General features: G+C 42.2%; 1 protein-coding gene across 7 annotated transcripts in view; it reads left to right on the top strand.

Moving 5' to 3' along the window:
• Positions 1–25,459, top strand: part of ARHGEF28 (Rho guanine nucleotide exchange factor 28) — a 311,929-nt gene that overhangs the window by 101,647 nt on the left and 184,823 nt on the right. For 6 of the 7 annotated variants that reach the window (XM_027100839.1, XM_027100838.1, XM_027100842.1 and 3 more), the window contains exons 3-4: positions 20,952–21,099; positions 23,807–24,100. In XM_027100839.1, coding sequence (XP_026956640.1) covers positions 20,952–21,099; positions 23,807–24,100 — 442 coding nt within the window. The remainder of the gene's footprint in view (positions 1–20,951; positions 21,100–23,806; positions 24,101–25,459) is intronic. The other variant, XM_027100840.1, reaches the window with a different exon arrangement.

The following is a 25,459-nucleotide window of genomic DNA, read 5'->3' as shown; positions in this document are numbered from 1 at the left end:
AAAAGAACAGTGCACAATGTACTACAAAGCCTTCTTTGTACTTACCATGTAGAGTTGAGTGGAAAGGTTAATATTTTCCCCTCTTGTTCAGAATGCTAAGGAATATTCTTAGCCACAGAGACTAGTGCCCCCCCTATGTTGAACACAGGGTCCTGAGAGTTGTAGCCAAGGGGAGGGTTCCCACTGGGAAATCCTGATGAGACCAGGCAGGGAGTGAGCTGCCAAGCAACTCTGGCAAGTGTGTTCTTCAAGTCTTGTTTTCTATGGCTGTTCTTTCCACCGTTTTCCTTGTGTTTTAAAGGAGCAGTTTATTTTTTTGTTTTTTTAAATAACTTTATTTATTTGTTTGTTTTTATTTTTGGCTGCGTTGGGTTGTCTTTGCTGTGCGTGGGGTTTCTCTAGTTGTGGCGAGCGGCGTCTACTCTTCGTTGTGGTGCACGGGCTTCTCATTGCAGTGGCTTCTCTTGTTGTGGAGCACGGTCTCTAGGCGCGCGGGCTTCAGTAGTTGTGGCGCGTGGGCTCAGTAGTTGTGGCACATGGGCTTAGTTGCTCTGCGGCACGTGAGATCTTCCCAGACCAGGGCTCGAACGCGTGTCCCCTGCATTGGCAGGCGGATTCTTAACCGCTATGCCACCGGGGAAGCCCCTAAGGAGCAGTTTTGATGCAGGATGGTTGACCAAAGGTGTGTGAACTTGCCCCCAGAAACAAAAGAAGAGTATGGTGCTTGGTGTTAAAATGTGAACTTTACAGCACTTCAAGGTGCAGTCAAAGAACTGGAGAAGAGGGGCTTCAAAAAAAAAAAAGAACTGGAGAAGAAAGGTGAGCAGAAAATTAGGAAATGGCAGAAAGCCCTGGACATTATATAGAGCTTCATAAATATTGCCACAACCTGGTGAGATTGACCCACAATTATGTGCAGCTAGAGGCATGTCTTGGCCTCAGGGGAGGAGCATGTAGGGATTGCCAGTGGGCTGAACGGCATCTGTTTGAGGACTTAGCTATTAAGAGACTGCCTGGGGCTTCCCTGGTGGCGCAGTGGTTGACAGTCCGCCTGCCGATGCAGGGGACACGGGTTCGTGCCCCGGTCCGGGAAGATCCCACATGCCGCGGAGCGGCTGGACCCGTGAGCCATGGCCGCTGAGCCTGCGCATCCGGAGCCTGTGCTCCGCAACGGGAGAGGCCGCAACAGTAGGAGGCCCACGTACCACAAAAAAAACCAGACTGCCTGGCTCAGCATCCTCATAGGCTGTGTGACCTCGAGTAAGTTATCTAAGCACTCCTGCCTCATTCTCCTAATTTGTCAAATGGGGATTATACTAGAACACCTACCTTGAAGGCTCGTTGTGGGATCACATGAGTTAATGTGTTGAAAGCAGTTAGAACCGGGCTTGGCAGATCCGTGGAGGGATGGTGATACGTGATGCTCTAATAATGAGGGTGACCGTGCACAGTGCTGATTGTATTTTCGAGAATATATCCCCTGGGGTAAAGGAGGACTGTCTGCAGATTCTGCTTCAGGGAGCTGCAGTATTCACTCTAGGTATCTACTGTCAAACCGATCGAAATATTCAGATTGGTTGGCTGCGTCTTCTTGTCTGTAGGACAACAGTCTGAATAACTGTTAGAAATTTTTCACTCTCCAGGTTTTCTGTTTCTAAAAGTCATCTAGATCATCATCCTTTAATTTGTATTCTTCATTATAGCCTCACCCTTTATTTCAGTACCTGGTCAGAATGTGTTCAGTTTCTCGTTTGCTTAGTCACTGATCCCATGTTAGGCGAGCTGCTGCTCTCTGTTATCACGGAGGCAAATACTCTCCTTTCTTCAATAAGGTGAGCACATTACAGTAAGCAGTCAGTTTCACCCAAATTGTGTGGGCTAATTTTTTTAGTTTCAGAGAGGAACTTCAGGAGTTAGGGGCTTGTCTTTCTTTGGGCACATAAATACCTACAAACCAGTTATGCAAGAATAATTGTTTTGATCTTGAAATAGTGGCAAGCAGTAGATAGACCTGAATCCAAATCCCAGCCGTGACCTTCTAACTTGTACTGAGTCTCACTTCCTTCATTTATAAAATAGGAATTACAAAACCTATCTTGCAATGTTACTGTAAGGATTAAATGTATTTCCTAACAGTGGTGTACAGTGTACATCTTGCTCACCTTGCTGATTCCAGTGTTACTTGGCATCAGTAGGTACCTTTTAGGCAAAATAAAGGAAACGAAAGTATTTTTTTCAGAAAACACATTCCAGTGGACTGCTGACTTTATAATGGATGTAACCTACTATCAATACGGGTTAAAAGTATCTGCTATGAAGAGGAATTTCTTTAAAGATTGATGTTTTCAGTGGTTTAAAACTTTAGGCTTGAAAAAGAGAAATCAGTTCTTGAGGTTACCCTAAAAATTAAGCACCAGTTTAGAATCTTTTGATCTTTTAGTCCGTGTTGAGTCTTTTGTCAAACAGTTAAAGACCAGCATCTTGGATGTCTTTGGAACAGTTCGTGTGATTGAACTGGATTGTTTTTGTTGTAGTAATCCGTTGAAATTCTTTAATTTTTTCCCCTTCCTTGCCTTGAAGCTTTAAAACAAAATACCGCAAATCTCTCATCCAGAACTGTAGAAAACTCTTTATGTTCTCTATGACAAGAATAGTCCATTTTTAGCAACTGTGTGCTCCGTATGCTCAAAATTTAGCAAATTGGGTTTCAGTGGGAATGCTTTAATTTCTGCGATTATTGGGAACATGTTTACACTGACTTAGGGAGAGTTACATGTGCTTTCCTTATATGGTCAAAAGGTTTTGAAGGTGTGTAATTTGGAAGGAGGGTATAACCAGTTAAAAAGCAGAGTCTGTCCATGAGTATAGAGAACAAACTAGGGGTTACCAGTGTGTGTGGGGAGGGGCATTGGAGGGGTAGGGGATTAAGGGGTACAAACTTTAAAAGAAAAACACCCAAACACGGTCTGTCTATCCTGTTAGGAATGAGATAACTTCAGGGCTTACTCTCAGTTAAGGATTTCTTCAGTTAGCCAGATGTCTTTAAAAACACAAATCATCATAAGTCTTGGGGGCATGCATTTGCTTGGCTATTAAAGAATTTTTCAGAGAAAGGATCTTGTGGAATGTTGAGTGTTCATTTGGGTTTGAGGAAGCACTGAGGACACTGGCACAGTCAGCAGAGTAGCTGGCAGGTTTCTGTGTTGTCATGTACTTCAGGGGAGCCCCCAGTTACCACGTGGCTAGCGAACTCCTCTTTGAACTGTTTTGTGTTTTTTTTTTTTTGCGGTACGTGGGCCTCTCACTGTTGTGGCCTCTCCCGTTGCGGAGCACAGGCTCCGGACGCGCAGGCTCAGCAGCCATGGCTCACGGGCCCAGCCGCTCCGAGGCATGTGGGATCTTCCCAGAGCGGGGCACGAACCCGTGTCCCCTGCATCGGCAGGCGGACTGTCAACCACTGCGCCACCAGGGAAGCCCTGAACTGTTGTTTTTAAAGGATAGAGTAGTCCTGGAATGAGAATTAATGTTGTGCCTCTCTGACAGGTAAGTTATAAAGTCGTGTACCTCTGGGAAACTTTTAGCATCCATTAGCTGTGCATGCTGTACTTTCGGGGTAGTACCTAAGTGGCATGATTTAATGTTCGGTGTCAGAAATCTCCTTTATCATTTGGAACAACGTTTAAAATAATGCACTTTTCCTTTATTATGTAAGCAATTCTTTATTGATGAAGCTGTTCTCTCCCAGCTCCTTTTTTTTCCTGAATTAAGGGACACTTGCAGAAGTATAACTTTTGGCACTATGTTTGGGGTAAAATTGTTGACGGAGAGAGCGTGTGTGTGTGTGTGTGTGTGTGTGTGTGTGTGAGAGAGAGAGAGAGAGAGAGAGAGACAGAGAGAGAGAGACAGAGACAAAGACACACAGACAGCGGCAGGCAGAATGTGCTTTTGAAAATAACCCTGTGAGGAACTTCCCTGGTGGTCCAGTGGGTAAGAATCCACACTCCCAATGCAGGGGGCCCGGGTTCGATCCCTGGTCGGAGAACTAGATCCCACACGCATGCCGCAACTACGAGTTTGCATGCTGCAACTAAGAGTCTGCATGCCACAACTAAGATCCCGCATGCCGCAACTAGGAGCCTGTGTGCCGCAACTAAGACCAGGTGCAGCCTAAATAAATATTAAAAAGAAAAGAAAATAGCCATGTGAGTATGATGGCACTGCTTAGCCATCATTTACTTTCAACACAATCCCCAACTCTTGCCTCTCTTAGATTTTTTTTTTTTTTTTGAAGTGTGGTATTATTCAATTTTCATTAAACTGAGCTTGGGACTTAGTGACACTGTTAGCTCTTAGATGTTCTCTAGGAATCACTCATTGTGCCAGAGCCTGTGGCAGAGATTAAGCCAATAACCAAACCTTCTTTTGGACACACAGCTATATAGTATTTTCCAGTTACTTTCGGTAGCTGAGGCCTTACCAGTGGAATGGGACAGGAGATGGGAGCCAGGCTCAAGCCTGGACAGCTGTGGTGGTCCATATTCTTTTCTCCTTCAGGCTGGAATAGACCAGGGTCACTTGGAAGCCGAGTGTTGCCGGGGGCAGAGCCACAAGGTGGCAGGAACCTGGGTCCCTGGAAAGCTACTTGGAGGAGAGTCACCGAAGCAGCAGTATCTGCATGGGGCTGTTATGTGAGCAAGAAATGAACTTTTATTGTGTTACACCAACGAGCTTCCAGGGTGTCTCTATTAACAGTGGCCAGATTTACTTTCCTACTTACCTGTTACCCAGTGTAAGGCTCTGAAGCAGCTCCCCATCACTTCAGACCTTTGTTTGGGCCTAGGGACAAAGCCTTCATTGATTGTTTCCAACAGATTGGCTTTCTTCACTGACCTATCCTTCTTTGTTTCCTTCCCTTTCACTCCATTCTTATTCCTTTCTCTTCTTTCATTAAAATAACTTGCAAATCTTGCAATTCAAATCTCAGCTTCCATGCCCTGCCTCTCAAAGGTCTCCTTGACTGCCCAGTCTAAAATAACTCCCTAGGCACTTGGCATCATTCAGCGTTATCTGATATTTTCTCCATGCAATCAGGGGTTTGCTCAGTTCACTCATGCCTCTGTTGCTCCTAGAACAGTGTGTGGAATGTATTCTAATAAGGGCTTAATACTTGATGAATGGAGTATGAAACTATCTTACTTCGGATTAAGAAAAAAGTGGTATATGAAAGATCACAGTGGAATCAACAAACAGTATGAAATGATTCTTCTGCTTTACAGAGGTGGACTTTCTTTTAATTTAACCTTTTGAGTCCTGTCTGTGTGTAAGATACTGCCTAGACCTAGACAAAAAAGGATAGGTCAGTGACAAAGGCAAATCTAGGTCCCGTGAGACCCAGAGTTTGCCAGATATTTGGTTGAGATCCTCGAAAATGAGTGCTCTGTTTGTTGACCTGTAAACAGACAGTAGTAGCGCCCAGGTCCAGAAGAATGAATAACTGATATTACTTCGCCAAACTGTTAGAGTGAATTATCTTTAGGATAAAAATGCCTTTAGTTTTTTTTTTTTTTCTTGCAGTTTAGAGGGAAGACTGTTTTGAAGTAGAGAGAGTTTTCATTGATAAAATGTGAAATCTTTTTAATGGATGTATAGAGCTTATTTCTACATTTATTTGAATCCTGTTGCCACCTCTAAGAGGAATTGGAGAGGGTCATAGTAAGTTTGGTGAAATAATTTAGCCTTTTGGGTACACTATCCTCATCTGCAAAATGAGGACACTATACCTCCAAATGGAGGAAAGTGTTCCGCACACATTAGGTATTCAACAAATGTTTCTTCAGTGAACTAAGAATGCTAACTAATCATGGTTTTAGTACTATCATATTAACAGCTAGTTAATTTATTTATGAAGCACTTAAGTGTTAGGTGCTGGGCAAGTATCAATACACTTGACTTCATTTAGTCCTACCTATCCCATAAGATAGGTTGGTTCTGTATTTATCCCCGTTTCACAGTTTAGGTAGCTGAGGCAGCTGAGATTGAAACCCAGGTCTGCCTTAACCCTCACAATCAACCTTTGCCTTCCTCGCTCTAAAGCAGTACCAGACCAGCGTCTCTTGTCTACCTGGTCAGTTGTGTTGACCCAAACCCATGTTCTTCTACCTTCTAGGGTTATCTTAAGTACTCTTTAGAAATTATGGAGCCATAGGGTACTGTGAAAGAGACTGTACTCCAAGAAAGGCCAGCCTCCACAGGGTCCTTTCTGGTGTGACCACCTCTGTCCCCTAGATCAAATGCAGATCTGATGTGTCCCTCCCCTGCTCAGAATCCCTCCGGTGAATCCCTGTCCCCCAAGCCCTCTGTGAGCTGGCCTCTGCCTTCATGTCCAGCTTCCCCTCTGGCCCTGCTCTCCACCTCCGGCTGCAGTAAACCCCAAGGAACTGTTCTATACCCAGTCTTTACTTGGAATTCCCTTCCATTGACAAAGTTCCTTTCATCCTCTGGGAAGTCTTTCCCAGTGTTGCAAGGCGGACTTGGTTACTCCTGCACCCATCTCTGCAGGGACCCCTGGTCCTAACTTGGGTGTGTAAGCTTTTCTCTGCCTGCCAGACCACGAGCTCTGTGAAGGTAAGGGTCAGGTCTTGTCTTCGTCCTACCGTCTGTGCTTGGCACACATCAGGTATTTGTTGTATGAAGGGAGAAAGGAGAATAAAATAATTCAAAAGTGGTCACAACATTCATGTTCCTTGAACACGAGTCTTTCCTTCTGAGTACTCAAAGTACATTCATATGTAGCTTGTTAAGACCCCATTGAGTTATGTCTGCGGTGATTGTCAGTCAACGCAATGGGCCAGGCACTGCTTCCAGGTGATGCAGTGCTGAGCACAGTGGCAGGATGTGCCAGGAGTTATGTGGGAAGCAGAGTCTACCTAGCAGAGGTGGGCTTGAACCTCCAGATTCTGCACCTGAATCTGCTCCAGATCACTGTGGTCAGAGTACTTTACCTCTGAAAGCCTTGGTTGCCTCATCTGTGAAATGGGGGTGATGGTTTCTACCTCAAAGGGTGGTTGTAAGGATTTCATGAGATAATTCACTTAGCATGCTGCCTGGTACATTCAAATGCCCGGTACTATAAATTAAAACACAAAGGGATCCTGTGATTGCCATTTTTATCCTTATGGGTTCCTAAGCAACCTCAGGGAATAAATCGGTAAATACTACGGTTTTCACATTGAATTTCCATGTCCAGGAGTGAGAAATTCCATACTCACTGTGAGTTAAAACAAAGTCTGACGCTTTTTCCTGAGATGACTTCAATAACATCTTTATGGTGGGGGCTTGAACGATGGTGGAGTATCTGCACCTAGGCATTTGTCACAGTAAGGTTTGTAAAGCATATTAGGTTATATTTGTCCATCGAATGTTTATAGTTGGCCCTATGAAAAACCAGAAGTTTATATACCACAGAAGTTTGGGTTAGAGTTAGCGAATGATCAAAGCTATTCATGTTCAGATGGAAAAGCCATTTGACCGTAAGTACTATTTGGTCATCTGAATTTGTAAATTGCTGATTGATAAATGCCAGCAGAGGGGTCAATGGGAGTTCCTTCTCCCCTCCTCCCATCCATCCATCATCTGTCTGTTAAGAAATGGAAGGAAGGACTGGGGTTTCAGGCCAGCACTTTCACAAGGACCCTGGAATAACTGCCTACTTTCACACAATGGAAAGTGTCCATTTCTGCCCCGTGGCCCCATCTTCTCAGTGGCACAGGGCTTTTGGGGCTGCTGCAGTCAGTGGTAAGCAGAGCTGAATAAGGGTGTTGTCTCCTGGGAAACGGGCGCATTTTCCTGCTCTTGGAAGAACCTCCACGAGAGGGCAGAAAATGTCAGTCGTTTCTTGCCCATGTTCCTGCAGTGGGCCTCTCTGGTTGCAGCCCCCCTTGTCCCATCATGGCCTATTCCCAACAAAGCAGCCAGAGCGAGCCTTTTAAAATGAAGTTCCGAGCTTGTCACCTTTCTACCCCGAACTGTGCAACAGCTTCCCACTGCAGAGTTAACACCCAGGTCCTTACAGTGGCCTTTCCTTACCCCTGACCTTGCCTCCCCTTTCCCTCCTCTTCTGCTTCAACCAGCAGGTTTCCTTGGTGTTTTCCAAACACTCCAGGCACATGTCCCTTCAGGGCCTTTGCCCCTGCTGGTCCCTCAACCTGAAATGCTCTTTCACATCCGCAAGGCTCACTCTTACTCTGTTCAGGTCTCTATTAGAATATCCTACTGCTGTCCTAAGTAAAACATCTCTCTCTTTACCCCGCCTTATTTTTATTGGGTCTTCCTAATCGCTCACACATCAGGAGCTTAATTATTTGTTCATTGTGTCTGTCTCCCCACTAGAATGATAGGGTAGGTCAGCAATCCCCAACCCTTTTGGCACCAGGGACTGGTCTCATGGAAGACAGTTTTTCCACGGACAGGGGTGAGGGGGATGGTTTCGAGATGATTCAAGCCCATTACATTTATTATACACTTTATTTCTGTTATTATTACATTGTAATATGTAATGAAATAATTATACAACTCACCATAATGCAGAATCCATGTGAGCCCTGAGCTTGTTTTCCCTTGCCACTCACTGATGGGGTTTTGATAAGAGTCTGCAAGCAATTGATTTATTATGGTCTCTGTGCAGTCAGACCTCTCTCTGCTAATGATAATCTGTATTTGCAGCCGCTTCCCTGTGCCAGCATCACTGCCTCAGCTCCCCCTCAGATCATCAGGCATTAGGTTCTCATAAGGAGCGCGCAGCCTAGATCCCTCGCATGTGCAGTTCACGGTAGGGTTTGCGATCCTATGAGAATCTAATGGAGCCACTGATCTGACAGGAGGCGGAGCTCAGGCCGTAATGCGAGCGATGGGGAGCGGCTGGAAATACAGAAGAAGCTTTGCTCGGTCGCCCGCCACTCACCTCCTGCTGTGCGGCCCGGTTCAGGGGGGTTGGGGACCCCTGGGGTAGGTGATTTGTTTTAGCCACAGCACCTAGTCGACACTCAGTACATATCTGGAATGAAGGCCTGAATGTATGGGGAGACCAGGGGCTGGTTCTGGCTCCCTGGTGGGCCACGGGCCAGTCTCTCATCTGTCTGTGTCTCTGGGGGTTGTGAGGTTCAAGTCGGGTAGCATGCACAAACGCCTTGTGAACAGTGAAGCACTAGGGAAATGGAAGGTATTATTCTGAACAAGATTGATTGCATGCTCAGCCTTTTCGGATTGGTTCTCTGTGTGCATTGCTCCAAATGCTGTGCTGGCCCTGCTGCACTTGGTGCCGGGTAAGGAAGAGGGAGGAGACTCCAATTGACTTTTGGCTGAATGGTGCCTCCGATGAAGCCAACATGGCAGTTCTGGAGGTAGGTACTGTTTTTCACTGGCTGAGAACCCTGAACAGTTGACCTGAAGATTCAGAGAGAATCCTAAGTAAGGGGCAAAAAAGGACAAGGCCAGAAAAAGGGGCTCTTGCATTCTAAAGCCACTGTTGATTCTAAGGGAGAATGGGAAAGCAATCTCTTAGTGTGTCCTCCCTTCTCCCTACAATGTTGTACATGACATAGGAAAGGTGGAATTACTAGAGTGGGGGTGTGGCAAGTAGTTGGATGTGAGTAGTTTGAAAACACACCCTCCCCCTTTTATGATGTGTCACAAAAATACACATTCTGTAGTGTTTCTTTTGCCCTTAGTTCTTGATTTTGATCAGATGAAATGTTCTTTGCAGGCGCCAACATTTAGGTCCTTCCCTCCACCTCCCTTCTTTTTACAAAGGTGTTTCCAGATTGTAGTTCCTGGTAGGGTGGATTTTTGTCTTTCTTCTGCTCATTTTCATTTATCTATTTTCTATCTTTCTTGCCCTTTTCAATTAAATTCCACGTTGCTTTGTTTTTCTAGCCATTTGTCCTCTTCCGCTGTCATCCCTCCTCAGCCTGCCGCTGCTGCTGTTTCTTCCTTTCCCTCCCCACGGAGCCCTCATCTTTTGAGTCTGTTTCTTTCCTCGCTTCCCATCCACTCTGTGGGAGCTGAGGCTGATCTTGGTCTCCGGATGCTCTTTCTTCATTGTCCTGCTTCTCTGGTTTCTGTGGCTTCATGCTTTCCATTCTGTGACTGAGCTGGCTTTTACCTGCATTTGTTCCAATTTGAGAAGGAAAAGAGTCAGGAGAAGAGCAGCAGGCCCTGAGAGCGCTCTTTGGTTGAACAAAGATAATGGGGGTCTAGGAAGAGAAGAGACAGGAGGATGGAGGGAAATGGATGTAGTGGGCGTAGGGGACGTCGGGAGAGTTTGCTTCTGATCCTAACTTGTTTCCATAAAGATTCTTCCCAGTCCTTTGGGGAGGAGTAGGATTCAGTTGGGGGTCAGAGGTTGTAGCTTGGAGCAGTGGGAAGAGGATTGGATGGAGGGTGAAGACATAGGCTCTGGCCTGAGGTCTGCTGTGTGATGGGACCCAGAACAGGTCACCTGTTGTTGTGGGCCTTCAGTTTCCTCACTGGTGAAGTCAGGGTTTTGATCCAGATGAGTTTCTTTCAGCTGTATATTTTATAAATTTCTGAACCTGTGCTTCTTTTGGTGAGGATTCTCTGATTCTTTTATCTTGCATGGGTCATTACTCTGCAGAATCTTTCACGCTCTTATTTAAGAATGGCCTGTGTGTGTGTCTCTCTCTGCGTGTGTGCGTGAGTGTGTGCCTGTGTGCCTTAGGGATAGAGGTTAGAAGGGGTGTTCTGGCCCAGCTGGCCAGATGAGAGGGGCAAAGGGCTCCTTTCCTTTGTGCCCTCATGAGAGGGATTTCCTGTGGAATGCAGGAGCTCTGTGGTCTACCCTGAAATAAGAATACAGGTGGCAGGTCACAGTTCTTTGTTTAGGAGAGGTCAATTTATGGAGACTTAAGGTTCCTTGTATTCCTGGTAGTCTTGGTTTTGGTATGGTGTGTTCAGTCCTGTCAGCTGACCTACACTGACCTTCAGACACCACTTGGTTTGACATAAATCTGTAGACTTCAAATGTTAGAAATAACCATGTGAGATTACTGTCTGCGTGGGTTCAACCTGAATATGAAATTGGGGAAACATAGTGTTTACCGTGTTGTGAATGTAAAGCTTGAGCTATGAAATATAAAATGAGCTAATAGGACTTTATTTTCCAATATAGACTATATAGCAGAGGGTGTCCTAGAGTCAGAGGGGCCTTAGAGACCCTAAATAGAGGTGCTGAAACTTTATTTTTTGAAGGAGAAATCTTTTTTTCCCCCCCACACAAAGTATTATGGAGAATGATGTGTAAACTTGATACAAACTTTATCATAGCTATATTTTTCAAATTTATTACATTTATTAATTCAATGAGAGCAGTGACTTAGCCTAGCAGTTCAAGTCTTCTCCAGTGTATTAAATTTTGGTAGATAATACATTTAAGTGAATGCAATCTTTTTAGATGTAAATATAATTGAAACCATATTTTCCAAAATGAAATTTAAAAGGAAAGTTTGTAAAGTCCCAACATTCCTCCATTAGAACCTATGGTTCCCCTGATTTCAGTTTGGAGACCACCAATGCAGAGAGTGAAAATAAACTAGTCATCAATCCAAGGAGCTAGGAAATAAACCAAAGCAAAAAAATAAGGGAGAAATTGAACAGGTCCCAAACACCACTTATCTAGACCTCCCATTTTTCTTATGTTGAAGCTGTTAATGTCGAATTATATACATGGTGTGACAAATTCTAGACTTTCAAGTCTAGATAGTTAGCCCCATTCTCTTAGAATAAACAAATAAGCAAAACAAAACCAAACATCAAAGGCACCATCTCCTGGTAGTGCTTATTCCTCCTAAGCTGAAGTAATCCAAGTCACCTTTGGACATCGCTGATCCTTCGAAGGCTCTCACTGTGGAACTGAACTCTGTGTTGTGCCCTGTCCTTCCCTCCATTGTTTTATGCGTTCCCCTGGGGGCCTGCAGAACACGTGTAATCCCTTGTCTGCATGGCAGACCCTCAGATATTTGTGACAGTGACCGTTTAGTCATGAGTCTTTTCTCCTTTGGCAAAGCAGTCCCAGTTCCTTCAATTGTTCCTCATTGGACAGCATGGTTTCTGTGTCCCTGCAGCATCCTTGTCACTTTCCTCTGAACATGTTGTCAGTTTTATCTATATTTCTAATAAAGTATTCCATGGCCCAGGTATGTCTGAGAGGTATAGAGAAGAGCTGGACCGTAACCATTCTTAATGAACTTACTAGATTTTCTTCAACGTAGGGTTGAGCAGAATTAGCATTTTTGGGTGGCTGTCTCAGTGATAACTCACACTTGGTTGATTATTGACTAAAATCCCCACTGATATCCAACTATTAAATGGCGTTTTGCTTCATTCTGAATTTTTTCAGTTGATGGTTTTGGAACCAAGTGCAGGACATTTATTCCTCAAGAAATATTGGGATAATGGAAGGGTAGAGATTATAGTTTAAGTATTCTTATATCCAACTCAGTATATTTCCTACTGTGATCTACTTGAAGTATCAGTTTTTGTTTTCAGTTTCTAGGAGTTCTATGTTTTTATGGAATCTGTGAGTAAGTTAGTGATTTTAAAAGGAAGTAAGCTAAGCAACTTTTTAAAGCCTGCTTCTGGTCTTGTGAGGAATCTAGAGTCATTTACTGACCTTCGTCATGAATTGTTTTTCACTCAGTTTAGCTGTGTTACAGAAACAAAGGCTATTTCAATTCTATAGTGGTGAATCATTTCACCAAATGCGAAAGTCGTCAAGAATTTTTTATGCTTGTGTCTATGTTTAACTGAGTTTAATGCAGAGGTTTTGATAATGGATGCCTTTTTAATAAATATTACTGTATACATCTAATTTATGGTAATTATTCCTTTTGATTAGTAATCTTGGTAATTGTATAATTCAGATGTTTTATATCCTTGTCAATTTTGTCTGCTTGCTCTATCAGCTATTGAGAGAGCCATGTTAAAGTTTCCCACTGTGATTGTGAATTTGTCAGTTTTTCTTTTATATATTTTGAAGCTATGTCTGTATTAGATGCATACAGATTTAATACTGTATCATCTTGTTTAACTTACACTGTATGATGAAAAGTTCCTCTTTCTCTAGTAATATGTCTTGGTTTAAAAACTACTTTGATACTGTTTTGGCTCTACTAGCTTTCTTTTGGTTAGTGTTGCATAGTGTATCTTTTTACTTAAACTTTCTGTGTTATTTTTAGCGTGTCTCTTGTAAGCAACATATAGGTATTGTAACTGTTATCGAATTAAAAATCCATACCTAACTGTCTCAGTATTGTATTTGGGTCAGTCTGTTTATATTTAATATAATTGCTGATATAGTTGGATTAATATCTATCATATAACTCTCTATTTGACACATGTTTTATGTTCTTAATTTCTCCTGTCTTATGTTTTTGAGTATTTTCTATTTCGTTTTTTACTCTATGACTTGTTAGCTTTACATTCTTTTACTATTCTGTTAGTGGTTACTCTCAACATACATGTAGATTTGACATATTATAAATATAGTAAGTTATTACTTTTAACATTTTTCCAGAACTGTTAGATACTCTAATTCCACTTCCCTTTTATGTTACTGTAGTCAGACATTGTAGTTGTACAAATACTTTACACTCCATGACATTTTAATTATTATTTTGTACATTAGGTATTAATTATATTTACTCACTTCATTGTGCCTCACTGCCTCTTTTTTTTTAAGTTTATAGTTCATAGTGTTTTTATTTATTTAATTTTATTTTTTTTTAATTTTATTTATTTTTGGCTGCATTGGGTTTTCGTTGCTGCGCGCGGGCCTTCTCTAGTTGTGGCAAGCGGGGGCTACTCTTCGTTGCAGTGCATGGGCTTCTCACTGCAGTGGCTTCTCTTGTTGTGGAGCACAGGCTCTAGGTGTGTGGGCTTCAGTAGTTGTGGCACACGGGCTCAGTAGTTGTGGCTCGCGGGGCTCTCGAGCGCAGGCTCAGCTTAGTTGCTCTGCAGCATGTGGAATCTTCCCAGACCAGGGCTCGAACCTGTGTCCCTTGCATTGGCAGGCAAATTTTTAACCACTGCGCCATCAGGGAAGTCCCCTCACTGCCTCTTGTATTTTCGTGTTTCTGTTTGAGATCATTTTACTTTTTCTTGAATAAGTTCTTTTAGTAATTATTTTAGTGCTGGCCTGCCGGCAGTGAGTTCCCTCAGTATGTGTCTTAAACGTTTAATTTCAACTTCATTTTTAAGAATATTTTTGTTAGGTGGGGAATTTTAGGTCATCACTTACTTTCTTTCATTGTTTTAAAGATACCATTCCATTGTCTTCTAGCTTCTGTAACCTCTCAGAGGGGTTCTGCCCTTTCCAGAGTTTTTATTATATTTTATTCTCAATTCCATAGTTTTCTGATGCTTTTAAGAATATTACTTTTAATTTTTCAGTCTTTATTTTCTTGTTATCAGCAGGAATGTTGGCCTGTTCTGTTCTATTTCATCCTGTCTGGGAAAAAAAGCCATTCCTACCCCAAAGACTATTTCTGAAGAAACATATAAGTCTTTTAGCTCATTTTGGTTTACCTTCCTTAAAAAAAATGACATTGTGATATTTTCCCCTGGATCTAACCAATTTATATTCAACTGAATTTTGTTGACTTAGATTTGGTTTGGATAGTAAATTTTAATGACCTTTATATTTTACACTGTACGAAAGATGCTTTAAATCAGCGGTTCTTAACCTTTTTGAATCATATGCTCCTTGTACCCTCCTAGGAATCTCTGGTTAAAAGGCAGACACTCTCCCCAGATGAATGCTTAAAACTGTGCATATATCTTCATGGGGATTAAGCAACATTTCTCCTACCTCCCATTCCCTCTCAACCCCACCTCTACCCATGGGTTTCAGGATGAGAATCCTTGTATTCAGTACATAAAATAAATGTTGAGTTAAGTGTAAAGGTGTAGATAAATCAATTAATACCTGAGCACTTGCTGTTTGTACCATGACATGTTGGGGAGAAAAGTGTGCTGGGCCTGAAACAGGAAGATCTAGATTTATTTGTGGCTTTGCCACACACTGGACCTGAGAGTAGTATCAGTGTTCTCATTTATAAAATAAAAATCATCATAATACTTTCCAGACATTATTGTGGGAATAAGATGAGAAAATACATGAGAAATCACTTTATGTACTGTTCGTATAAAATAATATATGTATGTCTACAGATATGCATTTATATCTAATATGTGCACACAACATATAGGAAGTAATTTTTGCATTTTCAAACTTTGTTTTAAAGAAATACTTGAGTTGAATACAGTAATTAGAAATAAAAAATTTTGTGCCCACAGCCCTTTCTTTGGAATTTTGCTTGAGGAATGTAAAGATAGTATAACTTAGAGGGTGGGGCAGAAAGCAAGAAGCCCAATACTGTTCATCTGGCTCTGGGATCCTGTTAGTGCCGGTACTAACTAGCACCTGTACTTTTATTCACTTACCTATGACATGGGACAATGCATCTTTTTAAAATTTATTTGTTAAGGATCTTACAACATTCAACACACTGTGCTCTGCAGAGAAGTCTCTAGGTAGAATTACTAACTTTTTTTTTTTTTGGTTACTATGAAGAGGTCAAGATTCCAATACTAAAAACAAAAAATCAAATTTGATAGTTCACTTAGAGTGCTATATTTATATTATGATAATGGTTTTAATGGCATGTATTAGGAAACATTTATTGTAATATTTAATGTCAATTAGCATTTACCTTCATTGTACTTCTGTCAAAAAATCATCCCATGTAAAGGCTGTGTAGAATACTAGAATACCTTAGAAAACAGAACAGTCTTACTGTCATATGAAAAGGTGACAATTATCAATAAAAAGCATTTATTAAATTCCCATTTTTGTTTGTTACCACGAAAACTATGGTTCATAACATTTTTTGAACCTTTGGATGCCTTTGAGAATGTGGTAAAAATCATAAACCTTTCCTTAGAAAACTGGACACACATGCACATAAACAGTTTTGCTCATAATTTTTAGAGGTTCGCAGACCAACTGAGACCCATATGGACTCTTTCTGTGGCCACAGATGAAGAAACCTCACTATAAAAGGATGCACACTTTGTTCTCATTGCCATCATTTGAAACTATAGTATTTGTTTACTGCCTGTCATGCCAGGTATTTTAGAAACTACATAGTTAAGGTGGTTGTCCAGCAAATGACGCTGTTATGAACAAAGTAAACACAGATACATTGTCTATAGAGGGTGAGAGAGAAGAAAGGGAGAGAGGGAAGGAGAACATTAGTACAAGAATACTCAGTGATCAAGATAATACAGCCACCAGCTTATTCAGGGTATTAGAGAACTTGAATTAGAGACCATTGTAGATGAATGAAAAAATATTTAGAATATGCACATCAAGGTCACTGTCCATTTCCATTTTAAATGCCATTGGAAGAGGAGCTGGGAGAGTTGGATGGAATAGTTTATGGTGGCAAATACATTTAATACCCCTTTGGTTTCTTTGGTGAAATCCATACGTGATAACAGCATTTCAGCAGAAGGTTTGATCTTTGAGAATTATTGATGAGTTTTACAAGTAGAATTTCTCTAGGGGGATACTTGATTGTAAAAAATGTTGGTTTAATTTGCCTAACTTTTTTTTTTGTTTGTGCTTATATTGAGAGATATTTAGTGTGATTATACTTAGTTAAGTTTTCTACCTTAGTTATTCCTGTTTTCCGTGTTACCTGACCTTTGGTGGTTTTGCAGGAGTGTTTGGGTGCTTTTGATTTGGCCACAAGAAAGTAACAGGGGAAAGGGGATGATTTTGATGTTGTTCTCAATGGGTTCATTTGGGAAAGTGAAAATGTTGGCCTGCCTATGGCAAAGGTGAACTTAGATGTAAAGAGAAGAGGGAAGACTAGAATTCTTTAAAGCAATATTTCATCAGGCCACTAACATTGCTGGTACCATTTAGTAATAGGCTTTGATAAAAATGGGCAATAAATTTCAGTGGCAGTGGAAAAAATAGGAATTAAATCAATGAGGAACTGTTTATTATCTGTCAACTTAGGAAATAATAAAAAAGAAAGTTTTGGCAAAGTTGGAATGAAAATGATACTCTTGACCAGCACAGGTGGTAATGAAAGTCGATACATTTTTGGAAAGCAGTGGTGACAATTGTGCCCATTCTTGGCCTCATTTCTGGAATTCTACTCTAAAAAAGTAATTTAAAGCATAAAAACAATACACATGAAAGTATTTATTGTAGTATTTTTTTAATAATATTAGCAAGCTACAAATACCCTTAATGTACAATAGAGGAATGATTAAGTAAATTATGGAACATCAAACACTTGATGGAATGCTATTAAAAATGGTGCCAAAAACTGTAACAACATGGAAAAATGCTTTTGATAGGCGAAAAGTACAACCATATGTGTATTTATGCCATGAGTATAACTATGTAATAATTAGCTGTGCATTGAACAAAGACTGGAAGGAAATAGGAAAAATTTAAAAAGGTTGATAAACTAGGGTGGTGTCAGTATAGATGAAATTTAGATAGCTTTAATTGCTATCATTTTGTTCAAAAATGAAAAATTTAAGACAGTTTTCTAATTTTATGCACTTATGGATTAAGTTCAATATTGAATTAATTGGGAATTTAAGTATTTGGTGTGAAGAATGTTTTTGCTTCTGATGGATAGCTACTGTACCAGAATGATTTATTGAATAGTTCATTCTTTCCCCACTGATTGGAAATGCCACCTTTATTATTACATAATTTCCAAGGCAGGAAATTCTGCCATGGAATTCTGATGGTCTGATCCCTCCCCCCACAGCTCAAACATTATTCTCTCTCTCAAAACTTTTGCTTCTAGTCTTGTGTATTTATTCTTCCAGATGAACTTTACAGTAAGCTTGTTGAGTTTCATTTGACAAATTTAGTTTCAGTTTTAATTAGAGTATATTAAATCTACAGATTAATTTGGGAAGATCATTTTGCCTATTAAGACTCTTATTGTTTCCAGGAATTTCAGTGAAGTAGCTGAGTGTTTTTTTTTTTTTTAATTTGGAATATAGTGAATTGACAGAAAGGTTATATAACACATCTCTATTTTTTCTGCATAGAAGCAGAATGATTCTGATATTGATGCCAACATTCATTTACAAAAATTTATAGTTTTCAATTGCCTAAAACAAAGTATGCAATTAAATCCAGATGGGGAAATAATGGCGACACACTGGAAATCTGTACATTGGAATTTATCTTCGCCATTAATAAAATGAGTGGCCTTTTGAGAAAAGTAGATTTTGAATGGCCACAGTGATTAGAAAGTCCTCCATCTTAGTCAAAAATTGTCACCTGTGCCTTATCATTTATGCTGTGCTTGTTCCTCAGCACATGACGAGAAGCTCATTCCTTCTGCTGGTCTTCTTGGTAGCTTTATCTAAATCTCCTTTGAGCTTTGTCCAGCTTTTCTGAATGAAAACGTTCTTGTTCATATTCATATTTCCTTTCCCTGTCTTCCTCTCCTGCCACTCCACCCCCCATTCCTTTCTATCTCATTGGGTCTCTTTGTTCGTTTCTATATCATCCCCTCCCTCCTCCTCCCATAATATTCTTCACCATATCTTTCTGATCTCTTTGTGATTAGCAAATGAGAGACCCTTTTTATTGCTGAATTATTCTTAGTGCTAAGACTTCTGAGCATCTCTCTTTAATGGCCCTGTCTTATTTCTGACCTGACTGTTATTTATCTTCTTTGACCAATATAAAGCCTGGTATGGTCTTGAAAGGGAGGCATGGTTGAATTAAAAACCCTCCTGTTTGGAGTTGTATTGCTTTGAAAAGGGTTGCAAACACTTTCATAAGTTGTGGTCCTGGTTCGCCTAACCAAATCAAGTAGTAATATGATCGTTGTTTCGAATAGATACAGATTAGATATCCTTGTGATCTGTGGAAAACTTTGATCTGTTTATACAGTTTATTTTCTAGCATTACAAAAATGTATCACCAACAGGTCGGTTCAGATTTTGTCCGTGGATAATTAACAGTCTCTTTAGAAACCGGGAACATGACTAAAGCAAGCTGTTCTTCTGTTTTTAGGAAATGGAATTTCATCTAAGTTTCCTCTGTCTGTCATGTCAGACGTTTGTTATTGTTTTTTGCTTTTCGGATCCTCTTCCTGAACTTCGTTTTTTTTTTTTTGGAAGCTATTGCATGGTAGATTTTTCTTGGCGTGTTACTTTCTATTGATTATGTGTTTGTGTGTGGGCACGCGCGCACACACACACAGAGAAAGGACAATTCAAAACTGTGAACTGGTTTTTTTTTTTTTCAGAACTCCACAATGTGTATTTATTCCTATTAAGGATTCAAGATGATGTTTTATGTGTGTGATGGATTGCAAACCACTAGGGAAACATAGCCCGTTTATTTTTAAAATTTTAGCTAGAACAACCATGTAGTTACTGGAAAGAGGAGGTCCACGCTGATTTTTTTTTGGTCCTTGATTGACCTACCTCTTGATATCCTAAGGAATACCATGCTAATTATCATCAAAGGCAAACAGATGTCAAGGAGACGGTGGAGGCTTTTCTGTGTTCACTTTTCTCTCCTGTCACGGGCTGAGGAACTCTCGAAGAGTGGGTTTGTTTTTGTTGGGCAAGCACACAAAAGCCCAGATGCTTCTCCACACTGGGCTGAGCTCTGGAGGCCCTCCAAAGTGGGTGACCCTTCCCACCTCCTGGTTTCCATTTTCCTGCCACTCCCACAAGCTGGGTGGTATGTACCTGCTCCCTGGAGGCCCCCTTTGTATTGCCTTTCTGTGGTTGAGGGGAGGGAGCATCCCGAATCCTTGAAGCCTTCCAGGCCCCAGACAATCTGGCAGGCCCATCCGTCCCTGCTGCCTTGGTTGTAGCACTTACTGAAGGGCCCGACACCGCCTCTGGATTATGATATACTGGGGAGCATTAGCCTGCTGCCCATCCATTCTTTCCTTCCTTCCTTCCTCAGAGTGTGCCTCAGTGACCCAGGCTGGCAGCTCCTCTCCTTGGGACCAGGATATTTAGCAGGGCTTTGTGCCAACCAGAAGCTTTCAAGAGAAAGTGTGAGGCCAGGCTAGATAAGAAAGAAGACAGAGAAATCCATCAGAGAAGACAAACCAGTGGGAAAGGGCACAGCAAGTGTTGGATCACATAGTGCTGTTTATTTGGCAATGTTTGTGAATATTTAATTAAGGTTCTTACAAGCCACTGTGGTCCAGTACAGTGGAAGGACATGGCTAAGAATAGTTATTTTGAAGCTTTATAGTATGGTGGTATCTCAGGTACAGGAAAAAATTAATACAAGCAATGATGTTCATCAGGTAGTAGGAATTCAAAGAAAGTAAAATACAACCAAGTATCACAATTGCACATCTAGTAAATAAAGAAATTCTTTTGTATGCTCTGACTTCTTCAGTTTTGAAAACAGAACAAACCAGCTCTGACACGCATACTTAAATAGATCAGGAAACATCGCCCTGTCGTCCAAAACATTGTTGTTAGGAAGAAGGATTCACGATATTTGGGCTCGCCCACATCAAATGAACATTACAAAGGACCCTGTTTTGTATCGGGGCCCTTTTTTTTTTTTTTTTTTTTTTTGCGGTACGCGGGCCTCTCACCGCTGTGCCCTCTCCTGTTGCGGAGCACAGGCTCCGGACGCGCAGGCTCAGCGGCCATGGCTCACGAGCCCAGCCTCTCCGCGGCACGCGGGATCCTCCCGGACCGCGGCACGAACCCGCGTCCCCCACATCGGTAGGCGGACCCTCGACCACTGCGCCACCAGGGAAGCCCTCGGGGCCCTTTCTATTGTGGTTTCTTAGAGCCAGGACGAGGAAGTGTGATGATACCTTGATTTGTTCATTTTTCAGGGGCAGATGACGGTCTATGCGAAGTTTGGCAAAAATGTTTATCTTCCTAAAGATGCCGAGTTTTACTTCATTTATAACGGATCTCATCAGAGACACATCGTGATTGCAGAGCGCACGGAGGATAACGTTCTCCAATCCAGCGTTCCAGGTGAGGTGTCCTCTTTATCGTGCCATTGAAAAACCTGTCTGTGAGCACCTTCATGGTGCTCCGAGGTGGGATGGGTATGAGTGAGAGTGTATGTGTGTGTGAGAATGTGTGTTTGTGCGTTTGTGTGTGTGTGTGTGTGTATGTGTATGTAAGGAAGAACACTCACACTGGGTTATCTCACGTCTGAGCCACTTCCAGCTGTGTCTGCAGCTCCCTGAGCAGCCCACCTTGGACTTAACCTCCAGGTTGGGGGTGCCCTGGATGCAATCCCGTGGAGAAGACGCTCTGTCTTCGTATTGCTGCCTGCAGTCCCGGGGCCGTGGCCAAGGGCAGCTCAGGCAGATCTGAGATACTTGACAGTGGTCTTCATTCTCCTGTGGTCAGTCCAGCAGCTGCTCTCTGCTTTGCTCTTTTGGGTGGCAGGGGTTCCTTCCTTAGCAGCATGTCCATCCAGACACTTCCCTGCTGGATCTCAGCTTCCAGAACTGTCTCTTCCCACCACCAAAATGTTCACATTCTGAAACCTGTAATTTTCCCAGCTGTCTTCAAGTACCACGGTGACAGATGACAAATTAATGTATCGTGTTAATGTGTTATCATGAAGTAACAGCCCCTCCTCAGGTACAGTTGTTTTGTATTTTCATTGGCATGTGGGTTGTACATCTGAGACATCAAGCTGTAGACTAAAGGTGCAATTAATATGCCATTACCTGCAGGAAAGGAGGGTTTGTGGTGTTTTTCTTGTTTGTTGATTGGTTGGTTTTAACTGTGGGTCTCTTAGGCCTTCTTAAATTGTATCATAGAGGGAACCTTCAATTTTTTAATAGGTAAGACTGGCCTCATTTTTAAAAGAAAAATGTTTCTAAGTGCTTCTGTAGTATATCTGTTGCATACGGGAAGAAGGAAGACAGGAAACATGCAAACACAGACATAGAGAATTGTAGTGATGTACAAAGACCTTTCAGACCTACCTGGGTTTGGTCACTGAATCAATCTATTGTGCAATTTCTGGGGCTTTGGGCAATTTTTTTTTTTTTTTTTTTTTTTTTTTGCGGTATGCGGGCCTCTCACTGCTGTGGCCTCTCCCGTTGCGGAGCACAGGCTCCGGACGCGCAGGCTCAGCGGCCATGGCTCACGGGCCCAGCCGCTCCGCGGCATGTGGGATCTTCCCAGACCGGGTCACAAACCCATGTCCCCTGCATCGGCAGGCGGACTGTCAACCACTGCACCACCAGGGAAGCCTTGGGCAATTTTAAGCGCTTCTCTCTCAGGCCCAGTAACTCCCATCCTCACAAGAAAAAAAGTCAAACCACGTTAATGGCACAGAGTTATACTGGCTGCTAGTCTCTTTTGCCTCTCCCTTTTGCTTTGGCATTTACATTGATGTTTTTGCTGCATTTAGCTTGGCCCTGTTTTCTTGGTTTCTCTCTTTTTTTTTTTATCAGCCTCTTATAAGAGAAAGAATAAAAATAATAACTAAAGCGCCACTCCTAACATCAAAACTTTTGTCTTTTTCTTTACTTGCGTGTAGGGGTGAACCTCCTTCCTACTCCTTGTGTGTTACAGAAAATCTTTTATGATTATATTGTGGCCTGCTTAGAAGGGAGAGTTCTTACCTTGGTTTTAACAAACTCACTGCAGACAGTTCCACATTTCTGAATCGTACATTTTCCTGGACACAGCTTTACCAGGGTACCTTTCCAAAGTAGGTACAACAGTTTTCTGTAGTGTATAGTGGACGTGTGTGGTCTGGGGGTAGGGGCTCCACTCTGTGCTGTACCATTGGACCACTTTAAAAAGGCAATGATGTGACGATAGCAGTAGCTCTTGCCTGGTAAACCTGGGACGCTCTTATTCCTTGAAGCCTGGCAGCATAGCTTCTGGGGAAAAGCTTTGGGGGATAAGGCAGAGTAAAGATGATTTGCACCCATTAGGCGTTTGCTTGGGGGCCAGTGGTGGCTGAATGTTAGCCCTTCTTCTGTCCAGCTATTAATATCATGATCACAGAAGTTTGGTGGTGGTAATTCCTGGACATTCTGCCGAGGACAACATACAAACATACCTGGGTGGAAGTTCACCAACCTTGGTAAAATGGAGTGTAAGGAGAGGGACGGGTAGCAGGATTAGGCGACCACCCAACAGAAGTATTAAGAACATCGACAAGACAGAGAAGCCATTCTCAGAAGTGGTGGTGGGCCAATGAACAGTATATATAATGTTTCTGTTGAGAAGTGTTTACCCACCCTACTCACGTTCAGAAGAACTCTGAGGAACTAGGGTAAACTTGTGTAACTTTGTGGTGCTACCTTATAAAACTATCACCTAAATAAATATTTAAAAACATATGACTCAGAAGGAAATGCCAGAACAGGAAAGGGCAAAGGCCTTTAAGACGACAAACTTGAATTTGATGGTTGGCTAGAAGTACAAGGTGAAGCTATGCCAAATAACAGTGGTAATGATGGGAAAGCAGCCCTGAGATGGTCAGAGCTCATAAAGGTCAGTTTGAAAATCAGGAGTCACTGGAAGAAGATGGGGTCAGTGTTCATTTGGACCCACAGGCTTGGCAGCATTTAAAGATAATTGGCCGCATTTCCTTTCTGCCTTGCTCTCCTGGAGCGTGTCGTATGCTCAGGCCAAAGCTTTGGACACTGGGAGAGCATCTTCTGCAGACTCTGGGTGAACTGTTCACTATCTTGTCATCCAGGCCACAGGCTTCAGGAGACGGTGACAGTGTCTGTGTGCCTCTGCTCGGAAGGTTACTCCCCTGTGACCATGGGCTCTGACTCCGTGACCTATGTGGACAACATGGCCTGCAGGCTGGCTCGTTTGCTGGTCACCCAAGCCGATCGCCTCACAGCCAGTAGCCACCAGACCTTGCTGACCCCATTTGCCCTGACGGCGGGAGCATTGCCTGCTCTGGACGAGGAGCTCGTGCTGGCTCTGACCCATCTGGAGTTGCCTCTTGGGTGGACTGTCCTGGGAAATTCTTCACTTGAAGGTGGGTCCTTACCAGGAAATTAAGATGTCTCCTCTCTATGTCAAGTTCACATGTGCCTTACCATTTGTTGCCTGTTTGCCTGGGTGGGTTTTCCTGCCTGCTTTTGACCTGAGCCTTGCACTATTCAATCTGGGATCCCTGACATTCTGAGCCACTCATCTCTGGGCTGGTTGATGCCACTCTGTTCCGGGGGTGAAGAGCTTTTCCTCAAGGAGGGAAGGACTGTTTCTTTGTGGCAGGCTTTTGAGCCAGCTGCTTTGAGCTGTGGCTCCGCTTCCTCTGATATGTTTTCTTGCTGTAAGAAGGGGATATTGGTGTCCTGTTTCCAAATAGGTAGAGTCATTGAGCAAGGAAGAACATGCAGCCAACTCTGTGGAACACTGAGAGGAAATGTGGCCATGCAGGAAATGTAACCAATGCATTGACATCTTTGAAAATGTCAGTGTCACTGACAGCATTCATATTTACTATATTTATACTAACTTTTGGAGTTACGTCTGGATGCCCCTTCTTTACTAAAAGGCTAAATAGACTCAATATCATTAAATAGACTCTTAAAACCATTCGGAATCTGTGTGAACAAAGATATAGATGTTGTATATAAGCTCATACTATTCATGAGGCTACACTGTTCAACACATACTACTTATGGTGATGACAAATAACATAATGTTATTGGAGATAGAATTTTGCTCTGTATTTTATTGGACACAAACATGTACTATTGCTGTTTTTCTGTATTCTTCCTATGACTTTAGCTTTGTGGTGGGATGATGCTGTCTTTAAGAGTTTCTGCTTCCTGATAAATTCTGGTTACAGGTTGGTTTAAAGTTGATCATGGATTAAGATTAAATGAACTACTCTAGGTAAAAGGGGTATTTCTTTTTTAAGCAGAATCAATCGTAAGGTCATAAGCCACAATCAGAGAGGATCTCCATTTCTTTCCTTTATTAGGGTTATACTTAAACTCTCCTGGCACTTAAGGATGTTTCTTATTTCTTAAGACCTTGGATGAAAGAAGTCATCCGTGCCTGAGTCCCATGTGCTCCACTTAGCTGTGTGGCAGCTGACTGATGTGCATGAAGGGGTGGGCTTCCTGAGGGAGTGGATGGTGTGTGTTCTGCTCACCATCATCCCCAAGGACCTAGCAAAGAGCTTGGCACATAACAGGTGCTCAGGAAGTACTTGAATGAATGAGCGGTGTATCCTGAGACCTTTAAGGAGTCGCACATCCTAGATATTGCTATTGTAATTCTCCTGTATGTATAGGAGGAAAAAAATGTTTTCTGGCTAAGGAACTTTATTCATATGTATATACACACATGTATTCATATATTTATTGGTGTATGTACACATGCA

The sequence above is a fragment of the Aethalodelphis obliquidens genome, unplaced genomic scaffold (assembly GCF_003676395.1).
Source record: "Aethalodelphis obliquidens isolate GAN/ISIS:26980383/991018 unplaced genomic scaffold, ASM367639v1 scaffold4, whole genome shotgun sequence".
Classification (NCBI taxonomy): domain Eukaryota; kingdom Metazoa; phylum Chordata; class Mammalia; order Artiodactyla; family Delphinidae; genus Aethalodelphis; species Aethalodelphis obliquidens.
The sequence above is the reverse complement of the archived record's forward strand: the minus strand, read 5'-3'. Positions and strand labels throughout refer to the sequence as shown.